This window comes from Culex pipiens, chromosome 2 (genome assembly GCF_016801865.2).
Source record: "Culex pipiens pallens isolate TS chromosome 2, TS_CPP_V2, whole genome shotgun sequence".
Taxonomy (NCBI): domain Eukaryota; kingdom Metazoa; phylum Arthropoda; class Insecta; order Diptera; family Culicidae; genus Culex; species Culex pipiens.
This window is the reverse complement of record NC_068938.1, coordinates 46503129-46516483: the sequence shown is the minus strand read 5'-3', so window position 1 is coordinate 46516483 and position 13355 is coordinate 46503129. Positions and strand designations below refer to the sequence as shown.

Below are 13355 nucleotides of genomic sequence, written 5' to 3'. Positions count from 1 at the left end.
TTTGGGTAATTTCTTAACAAAAAAAAAAAAACTCCTGTAACCACGTGGAAAATGAAAACGAAATAGCTGCAAGGAACGCCACATCTCTATAAACCAGTCAATTACACAAGATGTAAAATTTATTGTTACTCTGTTAAATAAAAATGAATTCTATTAAAAATAACACCACTTCACAACTGATTCCAAGCGTTTGGCACGGTATGTCCACGCATCCTACCTCCCCTGATGAATTTGTGAAATGTGATCCATTCACTGGGTTACTCGGATTTTCTGCAATCATTAAAATTTACAATTAGGATGCTTTTTTTCGATTAGATTAAATTAGATTTGATTGACATAATTCTAAAGGAAAACAATTATTTTAAATTTTTAAGAATTTTATTGATTTTTAACTACATCACTACTGCCACAGAAGACTCATAACGGACAGTGGGGGCATGCCGGCTTCCGACCCTTTCCGGAATCCTGAAACAGAACACAAGGTAAACATAAATCTCACGCACAGTTACGTCACAGTTTACAAGCATGGACACTGTATTTCGCCCTACTTACCAAGATACAGAACGGCCGGGATGAAACTCCAGTGGAATGTGGTCTTGACAACCTCGAACACGACCTCGAGACGCTCCTTGACTTCCGGGGACATGGCCATGGTTAAAATTTGTAAGTTTTGTTGAACTTTTACTTGCAAAACTTGTCCACGCCGGATCGATCGATTTTTCGTGTTTTTTTGTTTTGACAGAAATTGAATGTCGACTTTTGACACTTTTGTCGACCTCTCTAAAATAAAAACATGTTTTCAGATGTATACAGACTTATTTAAAGTTATCTAAAAACGCGATAAACAGATGTTTAGTATGAAATATAAACAATGCTTATTTTCAATAATATTTAAGGAGTTTTTAGATCTAAAAAATCTAATTATTATCAATTTTCATGATCGAAACTTAATTTATTTTAATCGCTGACAAGCGTACAGACTTTTAAGTCAATCCTGCGCAGACATTTCAAGTGTGGCATCCCTGCTCGTCCACGTGACGTTTGACGGAGGGGAAATCCCACCCCACTCGCAGACGGCAGCTCGTGCTCAAAATCAGTCCTTTTCCAAACTTCTGCTGTCACTAGCAGTCGTGCTCGCGAGTGCTTCAAGTGAAATTTTCGATTCACCCTTACCAAAAATCATGATTTTTTGAGTTCCAAATCCCACTTTTCATACGATTTTTTGAGTTCAGGTACTACAACCATAAAAATGGTTATATGGGTTGAACTGAAAAAATCGTATGAAAAGTGGGATTTGGAACTCAAAAAGTCATGATTTTTAGTAAGGGTGTTCTTTTAGCCGAAAAAGTTAGTATTTTTGCGGTGTTTTTTAGTTAGTTGTGTGATCTTTAGTTTGGGAATTGTTTTATCGCAAAATTGCAACTCATTAGGGAGTGATTTGTGGTGCAGTGAGTCAAAGAAAATTTGCCTCATTTCCTGGTGGTTTCCACCCTCTTTGGTGCATCGTGACTTCCTATGATTACATAAAAAGTTGTGTTTTCTAACTTAAATTTGTTTCTCCAAAAAATAATTCAATAAAATCTTCAAACTTAAATGAGAAGTGCGTTGAGGGAAGAATAAATCGATAGTCGCAGTGTACAGACTCCTTGCGGGTGACCTTGAATAACCGTTTACCTCCTCCTCCTCCTCCCCCTGGCGCCAGGCGAACACCGAAGGAACCAGTTTTACGCTGTTCCGGAATCAACAGAGTCATATCAGCAACAGCCACCCCATCCTAGACAAACAGACCATGAAGACTACACAGCTGGCCAGATACGCCATCCGATTAAACTATGGACAGGTAAGATATTGAAGATTTCCTAAAATTATTCAGAGTATTTCGCCAGTCTCGCGACCAGATGCCGCCGGATCGATTAGCTGTCCCCCGCTAATCAAAAGGGGGCACGATTTTAAAGTTTGCGCTTCCTTAAATTTCTTTGTGTAACAAAACATGACCGGCTTTTTGGTGCGATTTATTCGAACGCGACTAGAATTTCGATTAGCGCCTTCTTATCAGCTTTAGCAAGTTTGTTTAGCATCGAAGCGTTCGTTTTGAAGCACTCCCTGCGGAATTGAACAGAAATCAGAAACAGAACAAAATTGTTATCATTTCTAGAACCGTTTGCTGGGAGATGTTGGGATGAGATTTCTAACTAATGGGATTCCCCAAACGAAATTTGTTTTCATTTTTCGCATAAACACACCCAATCATACCCTTACCCACGGTCGTGCTATTTTTATGCTCTTTTTGTGCGGCGTCGGCTTTGGCATCGCAACAGCGGCAGCAAAGTTATAGCGATAAATACACGGTATATTTTTGGTTCTGTCCGTCCAATATCTCTGACGTGCACTCGAACCTTCCACCACCAGTCTGCCAGAGGAAGCCATATGATATGACTGCGTAATTATTTGGTCACACTTTTTGTGTTACGCTTTGCGGGTGGGAACGATTGCGTAATTGGTGTTGATAAGGTGGATGGTTTAAATTCCAGCAAGAAATACTTCAGAATTTGAGGGAACTTCCCCTTGCATTCTATCCGTACTCATACAATTAGAACCAACTTGAGCTGGTTTCAACTGGACCGAACCGCAAAGTTTCCCAAACACCGGAAAGTCCTCCGACGTACAGTTGAAAGACCGACGTCAGCGAAGGTACCCCACGACAAGTCTATTTAACTGTTTTCATAGTAGACTAAATCGATGGAGATGACTGACTGATAGTGACGAAGCGAGCAAGAGATAGTGAGTGCGACTAGCGTAGTAGTGCGAAATTACGCGCCAAGATACGGCTGTTGACGCAGAATGAGTAAGAGTCTCGGAGGGGAGGGGGTGTCTATAAATAAATCAGAATTGGCGACGAACTTGAATGGTCAGTTTATATTTAATGAGTTTGTTTACATGAGTCGCCGCGCACTAGGTAGCACCATGTGGGTGTGCACATGTGCTTCGAGAAAGTCTTTTGTGCGCATTTTACTCTGGTTTGCTACATTGTGGTGTAAAAACTACGTCGTTATCGGTTGGATTTCAGTTCTTGCACTAAATGAAATTGTCAATGCTCTGATTGAAGTCCACACTTACCACCTGGATTGTTCATGGAGGAGCTCCTATTAAACAAAAAGCTCCCGGATCATTACGGAGCACGTGATAACTGATTGTGTGTTATCAGTGGGCGAAAAAATCCCACCCTTATCAAGTGCATACCGGTTCAAAGAGGAAGATTCGCAAATAAACTCTCCAAAAATCTTTTGCATTATCTCGGTTTAAAGTATTCATTAAAAGTACACACCTTACTACAAGAACGTTGAGCTCAAGCTTCAAACAAAACAAAACAAATAATTAAATTTTAGCCATGTCATGGTTCTTACTGTCCATCGCCATTTTTATTTCTTTCGATTATTTCAACTCAGAGTCAACGAATTAATAACTTTGTTGATATAGGCCAAGAGCACGCTCTCGAAGGGAGTACAGTGAGGCTCTACATGCGGGAAACTGGAATGTGTTCGTATTTAACCGAGATTTCTGTTAATTTTGTTTTGCCTTCCTTCCGATTTTGTAGTCCAAAGTAGAGAGCCTGGACTTTTATTAGAGAACGGACATCTTAAAATACTAAAACTGGCACCACTGCATGCACATCAGTCAAAATAGCTTGCAGCACTGCAAATGTCAAAGCACCTGCGTGACTCTTTTCAGATTCTCTTTTGATCAGTCAATCAAACCAAAACAAACTGAGTTGAAACATAGTTTATTGATGGTGTTAAGCTAAAATGAGGTGCTGCGTTTGCAAAAATTCCCAAAAAACTTCAAAAACCTTTCTGCAGTTTCCGGTTGATTCGGACCGCCGTCTGAAGTGGCGTGAGTTATTGGGTTTGGCAGAGGATTTTGTAATTACCAAATCAACAAGGGTGTGCATTGTAAGTTTAGAAGATTTTTCACTTCAATTTTATTTTGTAATCCACAACTTAAATATTTGTTGTAGGCGCACTTCGAGCCGAATTCATTGTATTATTCAAAAACTGGCAAGGTGCTCAAAACTGTACATACTGTCCCAAAGCAGGCAGTGCCCTCAAATTCGATTCAGTCGTTAATCGTACCGGAAGAGGATACTATCGAAGAAATACGTTGCACGCCGGCACCAGTTACGGACGTTCCGGACATCCTCCAGCCAGTAAGTCCGTACTCCACGTTCATCGAGGAAGATGAGGTAATAGAAGACGGTCCGCTTCCGGAGTTGTCCCCGGCACGATCTTCCATGGAAAGTTGCATCCCGTCTGCAGTCACCACACCAGCAATTCCTGCGCTGGCACGGTCAGCATGGTCCAAGTATGGATCTTTTATTGCGCCGGAAGATTTTCGCAAAGAGATCCAGCGGATCGCACAGGCTGCACTCGAGGTGGTTCCAGACACCCCGAGGCCAATGAGCCCGTACTCTCTATACATTGAGGAAGATGAAGAGCTGCACGACGTCCGACTTCCAGAGTTGTCCCGAGAAAGAGTACCTGAAACACCAGCAAGATCTTCCGCGGCGAGCCAAGCGCGTTCTGCGGCAGCCCTGCCGGAGCAGGCACAGGCGGAATGTGTATATGATTTGAACGAAGAGATCCGAGAATGTGCAGTTGTTACCGTTTCCCAGCCAGCAAGTCCGTACGCCCCATATATCGACGAAGATGAATTGCTAGAAGATGGTCCGCTTCCAGAGTTGTCCCCGGCACGATCGTTCGCGGAGGGTTCCGCAGGCATGCCTGTAAGGTCATTCGCGACGAATTACGCTTGGTCTGCGATACCAATGGGAAGTCCATACTCCTCATATGAGGTACTAGAGGACGGTCCGCTTCCGGAGTTGTCCCCGGCACAATCTTCCACGAAAAGTTGCATTCCGTCTGCGGTCACCACATCAGCACAGGCTGCACTTGAGGAGGTTCCAGACATCCCCAGACCAATGAGCCCGTACTCTCTATCCATTGAGGAAGATGAAGAGCTGCACGACTTCCGACTTGCAGAGTTGTCCCGAGAAAAAGTACCTGAATCGAGTTGTGCGCTGTCTGCATCAGACACACCAGCAAGATCTTCCGCGGCGAGCCACGCGCGTTCTGCGGCAGCCATGCCGGAGCAGGCACAGGCGGAATGTGTATATGCTTTGAACGAAGAGATCCGAGAATGTGCAGTTGTTACCGTTTCCCAGCCAGCAAGTCCGTACGCCCCATATATCGACGAAGATGAATTGCTAGAAGATGGTCCGCTTCCAGAGTTGTCCCCGGCACGATCGTTCGCGGAGGGTTACGCAGGGACTTCGGCAGCCACGCCAGCAAGATCATACGCTCGGTCTGCGGTAGCCGCACTGCCGCTGGGATGTCCACGCTCACCTCAAACCTCGATTTGCGAGGAATGGACAATCCTAGACCAAATGGTTACATCAACTCCTCTCTTGGATTCTACGATGGCATCTGCTGGAAGCTGTTCTTTTGGAAATGAAGCTTCCATTTGCAAAGTTAATTCTCGGAAACGGTAAAACATAAAGTAAAATTACTTTATTTTTGTTTAACTTGACCCTCTTACAGGCGAAACTTGGAAGACAACGTTAGTTATAGCACGGAAAAGAAAAGTTGCTGCGAAGTTCTGACTCATTGCAGTGAAGATAGCGAACACTCGGCAGTTTGTTCCAAGACGAAACAAGAGTACGAAGAGTAAGCAGTATTTGTTTAAATTTTAGTGCAAAATTATTTATAATATTCTTTTTTCAGCCGTTTGGCACAATTGAGAGCTAAACTGAAACGAACTCGTGAGCAGAGAGACGATTGGAAGAAGCAAGCTGAAATAAACAGCTTTGCGAAGGCCGCCCTAAAACGCATCCTAAACGAAGATCAAATTCATGTTTTAGTTCACAACTTGCAGCGACCCAAGGTCTGGAGTGAGGAAACGATCATCGATGGATTGAAACTGAAATTTGCAACCGGATCCGCAGGGTATAACAAACTGTGTGAAAAGTTGCCTCTGCCGTCAATACGCACACTCACACGCCGTCTGGAAAATTTGAAATTCGACGTTGGGATTCTGATGGAGATTCTCGAACTTCTATCCCTGAAACGTCAGTGCATGGACGACGAAGATTTGAACTGCGGAATAGTTTTTGATGAGATGTCCATCACAGAGCTCCGTCGGTATTGTCCAGCCAATCAAAAATTTTTTGGAACTGTCACTGTTGGAGGTGACCAGGCGAAACTGGCCAGTCATGCTTTGGTGTTCATGCTCGTTGGGATGAAAAGAAGATGGAAACAGATTATTAGCTACGAGTTCACCGGAAACAGCATTCCCGCAAACGTTATCAAGAACCGTATTCACCAGCTGATCGAGTTAGTTGAAGGGATAGGATTTCGCGTCAATTTCGTCGTATCTGACTGTAGCGGTAGCAACAAGCGGTTCTGGAAGGAGTCGGGACTTCAGTACAAGAAGGACACTGTGTTGAATAGCCAGGCAATGCAACATCCGGTCGACAAAACGCGATCACTTGAAATCATTCCTGATGCGGTGCATGTATTTAAAAGTGCCGTCCAAGGTTGGCTCGCCAACGAGATTATCGAACTACCAGAGGAAACAGCAAGGGAACACAACCTGCCTACACGAACAGCGAGCATATGGCATCTTCGAGATTTGGTACTATTTGAACAGCATAACAGATTGAAATTGGTTTCTAAGTTAAATGCTGCCGACGTTGATTTTAATTCTCAAAAATCAAATCATTTTGAGAAGATGAAAGTACCTTTTTCCGCCAAATATGTGAACCACACTAATGCAGCTGCTCTACGACTGTTTGCCAAGGTGGCAAATCGCCCAGATGTCTTAGCTACAGCTTTCTTCATTGAAAGTTTGGCGAAATGGTTCAGTTTATCCACAAACCGAAGTCGTGTTCTTGCATTCAGTAAAGGTACGCCATTTTTTTATTACAGTTTCTTTTTTTTTAATTTACGGTCCTTATTACAGCCAACAAGGAAGCGTACGATAAAGCTGTAGGTTTCATGCAGTTCATGCGGAAGTTCATCTTCACGATCACGGTTGGGGAGGATAAAAGATGGAAGCCGTGGCAAGCAGCGCTGATACTGAACGTGAACTCTGTCTTGAGATTGCAAGCCTATTTTCTGGACGTCCGGGGCTTCAAATTTGTACTAACTGGGCGGCTAACGCAAGACTGCGTGGAGAACCTGTTCAGCCAGATCCGGATTCGTCAAAAAAAGCCTAACGCTCTACAAGTGAAGAACATTTTGAAAAATATTTGTGTTGCACAACTGATGGATGATGTTCAGGGATCATCATACGAATTTGATGATCGTGAGTGGTTGCTGGATTTTACTAGCGTTATCGCAGCACACAAACCACAAGAGGAGCAAAATCCACCAACTGAAGCGACGAAAAAAGTTGTTCCCAATCTGGACACTATTGGGCTGAACGCATTCTACCACGTTGCTGGAAATATTTTGGGCAAACTTTTGAAAAAGATTAATTGCGACAAATGTGAAGCAATTTGCACAGGTGCCGGAAATGATGTACCATTCGCGGAATTCACTCGAGAGAAAGACTTCACAGGACACTCACTCGTTTATGCGAACAAGAAAACATTTGATTTCTTTCTAGAATTAGACACGATTTTTAGATGCTATATTGATTCGTTCAGGGATGAGAACAACATATTTGATAAGATGTTACCGTTTTTTTCTAAAGTTCAGGCCACCCATTTCTCTGATTGCCACGACATGAGGATAAAATTGATTCGACGATTTTTGTCATTCCAATTGAAAACTCTAGAACCCAAGGCGGTAGTTAAGACTAAACTAGATAGTCGTTCGATGTCTTGAATGCGTAAAGTAGTAAGAGAAAAAATGTGATGTTTAATTTATTTTAGTACACCATTAGACGACTTAGAACGACGACTTTCAACTCCTTAATCAGCCCTTTCTAGCCCTTTTTTATTCTTTAACGACTCATTTCATATGATGAAAAGTACCAACAATAAATATTTATATTAACCTCTTTTTTATCAAGCCTTATTTCAATATATTTCATTATATTTCAAAAATAGAAATTAGAGAACGCTATATTGATGTAATAAACAAATAATATAGCGTTCTGTAATATGAATCACACAATGATGAATAATTAATAAATAAAACCAGCTGTAAAAAAGTGTATCCTGTTCACTAGGGCGGTCGGAATCCGGGCTTCCTCGGGACTACCCCCTGAAATCAAATTTCATATTTGAGCTCATTCTGACCACGGAAATCCCTCCCTCTAATCGCTTGAAGTTTGTATGGGAAAATCGTCAAAATGTTTGGAAAAAGCAACTGTTTACTTTTTTACCTGTGAAGGGCGCCATAGTTCTCCGATTTTTACAATTTCTCAGAACCTTAATTAAATTTAGAATAAAAATCCCGAAGACACCAAATTTTTGCAATTTTTTCCCAGCGCCCGAAACTGACAATTTTTGCGCGGCATTAATACGCAACGACATAATGAGTTTACGAATCAGCAAAAAAAAAACTTGAAAATATTTAACGAAATTTAAATTGAAAAAGAAAATTGAAATTGTTTTGTTTTCAATTTGTGTTTTGCACTTTTTCGAATAAAATATAAATCACCCAAATTACAATACTTCCCATCGATTGAACGTCAACTGAAATTTCTTCTGCTCGATTGGTACCTCCGTTTGACAGTTCTCGTGCTTCGATTGGTACTTTTGTTTTGAGATGTCCGTTCTCTAATAAAAGTCCAGGCTCTCTAGTCCAAAGTTGTGCATGCTAAAGTGATACTTGGGTCAATCTCTCCCAACTCACACAAGTGTTGTTAGAATCACTCTGAGATTTTCGTGAAACTTAGCAAGATATCTTAAAACTTTCTTTAAAAAATTTAATACTTATTCGCATTACAATTTTTGTAATTTTCTTCGCAAAAAAAAAGTTCTCGCTAAACCTATTTTTTAAACTAATAATTGCAACCATCGGCAAAGTCAAAATCAATGCATGAAAAGGGATCTATCACTGAACGAGACTGCTCGATATTTGATAGAACTTTCTTTCAGCGATCATTTCCGAAAACAAAATTTAATCGCTGACACACAGCGCCTATCATGATCGTCATAGAGTTATTTACGTGCGCACGTACACGAAAAAAAGTGAGATTAAATTTTGTCCGGCCAGCAAAATCAAATGGTGCGCTAGTGTGCGTACGCGAAACGTCATAAAGCTCTATTGCTTGGCGACGGTCGTTGAACGTAAACACGAAGACGAATCGAACGAAAAATGAGCACCACTCAAGCAGCCACCCGAACGAGACAACGTGCTCTTTCACTTTCTCTCGTTTTTTGTCTCTCTCTTCCTTATGTTTGCTGCGTGGTGACTTAAGTCGTTTGAGTGCGATTATTAGAGAGATGATCGGAATCTCGGTAGAATAGACGTATCCAATTTGAAATGGCCGCTAGGTGGCCAATGGTGTTAGAAATGACAGCTTCCATGTATTTGAATAAGGGAACTCAGGGAAACTCAATTTTTAAGCAATAAAATGATTATTTATGATAAAAGTATTGATTGATTAGGTGCACAAAATGTGTCTAGAATATTATTAAAATAAAAACTGTTCGAAAAATTTGCAATTGAGATAAGTACACCATTCGATTCAGCAGGAATTTTGGGCACCAAAAATATATAGTTTTCATATGTTAAGTATTTTATTTTCTAATCTAATCTAATCAGACCCTAGCGCAGCCAATCTTTCGAAGGGATCCTGGAGAGTGCCTTAGGTTAGATGACGCCTAGCACTCTTCTTGTCATTTATTAACATTTGTAGTGCGCCATTGCATTAGAAGGCATTGAAACATCACAAGCGTTAAAGCGGCCAGGCCTACTGCGTAAAGCCGTATCGCAGAGATGACTCGTAATTGGGTTGAGTTTGAGCACAGAGTGTTCGAACAACAACACAATCCTGAATCGACAGGGGAGGAAGAAGCGTGGGGACACACCACCATACGCTCCGAGATTTGGTTGTATTCGTTGGGAGCACCATGCTAAGAAGGTTTGGTACTCCGGGACCCTCTGGGATGGGACATTGTATTTCCACGAATGCCCTGGACACTATTTGCCGTGGTTATAGCGCCACAACTCGCTCTCTGTAACAGTAGTCCTAATTCCAGTCCACGCTCACCAAGTCGTCATGGCCTAGTGGTTAGCATTTTTGCTTACCAATCCAAAGGACGGAGGATCGAACCCCGCCTCGAGCGACTTGGATTTTTCGTTCATATTCATCATTTCAAATTTATGTGTTCTTAACTTTCTCGTTGGGAGCAGATGGGAATCGAACCCAGAACCATTCGCTTACAAAGCGAACACCGTAACCAGTCAGCCACGGCCGCTCTAATATGTTAAGTATTTTATTTTAGAAGAAAATTAACAAAAAGTATGAAAATCGAGACATTTAGTATGGGAGCTGTCAAATCTCTCACCATCAAAAAGCAGCGTTGAGCTTTCGCTGGATTTGTCTATGTCAAACGACCGTTCTCTGAGCGAATCACCCAAGATGGCGGTCTTTAGCATCCCCCTGTTTGTGTGTGAAATGAACGAAAGTAAAATGTCAACATCAGGTTGTTGTGGTGAAAACGATTGGAGTGTTCTGTCACCTGTCACAACATAAACTAGAATATTTGCAACGCAATATTATTTATAAATTTTTTAGTGCTTATTTTTCAAACTTTAATTTGCAAAAAAAACAAATTTGAGTACAGTCCCGACTCGATTATCCGAAGTCCTTGGAAAATTTTACATCGAATAATCGAAACTTCAGATAGTCGAATCACAAAAAAAAAGTTTTTTTCGTTGTCATATTTTTTATTGTCGAGCCTTATTATGTCCTCTAAACTACGGTTAAGTGATTTTTTTTAATCCAGGATGGGAGCTAAAATGGCGGCGATGCAATATTGAAAAAATGCATTTTGTAATTAAACAGGCAATAAACTATTCGAATTTGGCAAAAATGGGATCGCAAAACTCGAATTTTATGTTAAAAATAAGAAAATTAAAAAAAATACACACACAAAACATTTTTTTGTTCGTGATTCGATTATCCGCAGTTCCATACAAATCATCGGATAATCGAGTCTGGACTGTATTTTGAAGCTTTAAAATGTCTGAATTATTTGGTATTCAAGATATTCCCTTCGCTAAGAGACGGTGATTTTAAGCAGGAATAAGGCTATGTCAAACAAATAAACTCGCACTTTTTAACAGTTTGTCAGTTTACCGGCTTTGTTTGTTTACCTGCATTTGTTTGCAGAAACGTCAGCATGCATACATTTTGAATTATTTGTGGCAAATAAGTTTGCGAGTTTGGTAAACTGTCAAAAACGAAAAAGTGCGAGTTTGTTTGTTTGTCATAGTCTAATACCTGCTTTAGCGCATTGTAGACTGGAGCCGTGTTGTTGAACTAATTTTGGTAGATCCGTGGTAGATTTTCTTGAAATATTTCGTCGGAACGAACTGTCAAATACTGATCGCGATGAATACTTTTCTACCACAGTTTTTTTGTTTGATAATTGTAGATGATTTGGTAGATTTTTTTCAACAATACGGCTTAGATTTCGCCATGTGTACGTAATGATTTGTCTAGCTCAGGCTTTTTAGGATAATTGGGAATAAAAATTAAGATTCAGCACTACAAAAACCATCCGTTGCTGGCCGCTACCATCTCCACCACGCACCAGAGACACAGATTTTTTTTTTCGAAGATGGGAAGTGTTGGTGCTCCAATTTTTTAAGAGGATAAGGGAAAATCTCCATTGTATCGTCAAATAAGTTTCGCTGAGAGTTAGGATACGCTCTAAGCAAGCGTTGCGACCAATAGCATAATGTATTTAAGAATTATAGTTGTTTTCTCAAGGCAAACAATCGAATGCTGCTATCTAGTTAATTCTAGTTTAGATTTTAATTATTATATTCAAGGCAAACATTCATTGTTGCTGTCGAGATGTTCCGAATTTGTATTTTTTTTAGGTGAATAAAAATTAAAAAGAAATATATTTTTTAATGAGATTCCTTTCCCTTTCACCTTGCTAGATGGTTTCAGAAATCAGATCTCCTGTAAAATAAAATTAAAACACATTTATCCCAACGTGAAAACGGATTCTGTTCCCTTCTCTGGTACGTTTGCTCAATGTCACCAAAAGAAGGAAGCAAAGTGCACGACGTTCCTTTCCGGTGCAACCCGCCGTATAGAAAGTTGATATGGCCCACTGTTGTTGATTCAACAAAAAAGTCTCACAATCCACGACTGGCTGACCATGAAATAAATCTCATCGTTATATGTTATTTTTTCGCAACGCCAAATAAATTTATTCCGCTTTTCTCTTTGTTCCCTCAGGTGAATGAGCTCGCCAACGCCGCGTCCGCCGCCACCGGTGGCAAGTCCGCCGGCAAGAACACGGTCAGATCGGCCGCACTGCTGGCCGCCCTCGGCATCGGTTTGTCCTCGTTCAGCATGAAGCAGATGGTGACCAAGCAGCCCAAGAGGAAGTACTAGGAAATTCTGGAAATGGCGCGCAACAACCGAAGCTCTTCGATGCGCCGCGGCGGAACCTGTGAATGAGTATGAGTGCGTAATCGTAACCCCCCCGTGCGAGGAGAGAGAGTGACGAGAGACTGCTCTGGAATGCCTCCCCCCCTTAAGCTGTTCTTTTTCTTCTGTTTTATTTGTATGAGAAGGATCATCTGCCGATAAGTATGATAAATTATTGCGTGTGTTTGTATGTTCTGTATGTGTGTGAGTGCGGAGAAAGCATTTGGGAAGTACCGAGCTTCTGCGGTTCGTCCACGGTGTTAGATGAGAAGAAATTACCGGGTGGTCGATCGTTCCGAGTTCCCATGGAGACTCGAGCTGGCGAGCCGGCCGACCCACTCTAAAAACGCGCGATTTAGCTAGCTTCATATTTTGTTTAGCTTATTTAGATACCTAGCAGCAGCTGATTTTCAAATTCTTTTATTTCATAAGTTTAGCCCAATTGGTGGTTTCGCCAGCGTAACTTGGTTGCGACAATTATTCTAATACACAACAATTAAAACAAATGGTTCGAGTTTTTCGGCTTACAAAGCTTCGAATTTACCAAAAAATAAAATTCCAAATTTCAAGTAAGAAATTGGGCATCGGGAAGCGCACGGGAATGTGAAACAAAATGATAAACGTAAACAATGCAATGCAAATCAAACGGGATTTTCTCTACGGAATATGTTGAATTGAGCAGTGGAAGTGAATGAAGAATGGAATAAAAGAAGATTGTGATTGGCTTGAAA

The 13355-nt window shown here is 41.2% G+C and overlaps 2 protein-coding genes across 3 annotated transcripts; one reads left to right on the top strand and one right to left on the bottom strand.

Moving 5' to 3' along the window:
• Positions 1 to 356: 356 nt before the first annotated feature.
• LOC120416800 (mitochondrial import receptor subunit TOM7 homolog) lies at positions 357 to 757 on the bottom strand. Its single transcript, XM_039578677.2, has 2 exons — positions 553 to 757; positions 357 to 465 (listed from the first exon to the last, which is right to left on the bottom strand). Exons 1-2 carry the CDS (start codon positions 650 to 652, stop codon positions 401 to 403), a joined length of 165 nt encoding a protein of 54 aa, XP_039434611.1. The 5' UTR covers positions 653 to 757; the 3' UTR covers positions 357 to 400.
• Positions 758 to 1040: 283 nt separating this feature from the next.
• LOC120416796 (uncharacterized) lies at positions 1041 to 13355 on the top strand. 2 transcript variants are annotated; one of them, XM_052708321.1, is made up of 4 exons: positions 1041 to 1165; positions 1334 to 1347; positions 1703 to 1840; positions 12430 to 13355. In XM_052708321.1, the coding sequence occupies exons 3-4, from the start codon at positions 1790 to 1792 to the stop codon at positions 12586 to 12588; spliced, it is 210 nt and encodes a 69-aa protein (XP_052564281.1). In that variant the 5' UTR covers positions 1041 to 1165; positions 1334 to 1347; positions 1703 to 1789; the 3' UTR covers positions 12589 to 13355. The 2 variants fall into 2 exon arrangements, with proteins under 2 accessions (XP_052564281.1, XP_039434606.2); XM_039578672.2 differs by lacking the exon at positions 1041 to 1165 and having other exon boundaries at positions 1310 to 1347.

Bases quoted from the DNA above. Each gene is read 5' to 3' on its own strand.
- LOC120416800 (XM_039578677.2), bottom strand. From the start codon at position 652: ATGGCCATGTCCCCGGAAGTCAAGGAGCGTCTCGAGGTCGTGTTCGAG. The intron at 466-552 runs GTAAGTAGGGCG...GTTCTGTTTCAG, and splicing joins CCCGGCCGTTCTGTATCTTG to GATTCCGGAAAGGGTCGGAA.
- LOC120416796 (XM_039578672.2), top strand. From the start codon at position 1,312: ATGATTTTTAGTAAGGGTGTTCTTTTAGCCGAAAAA. The intron at 1,348-1,702 runs GTTAGTATTTTT...CCCTGGCGCCAG, and splicing joins GTGTTCTTTTAGCCGAAAAA to GCGAACACCGAAGGAACCAG. The intron at 1,841-12,429 runs GTAAGATATTGA...TTGTTCCCTCAG, and splicing joins TCCGATTAAACTATGGACAG to GTGAATGAGCTCGCCAACGC.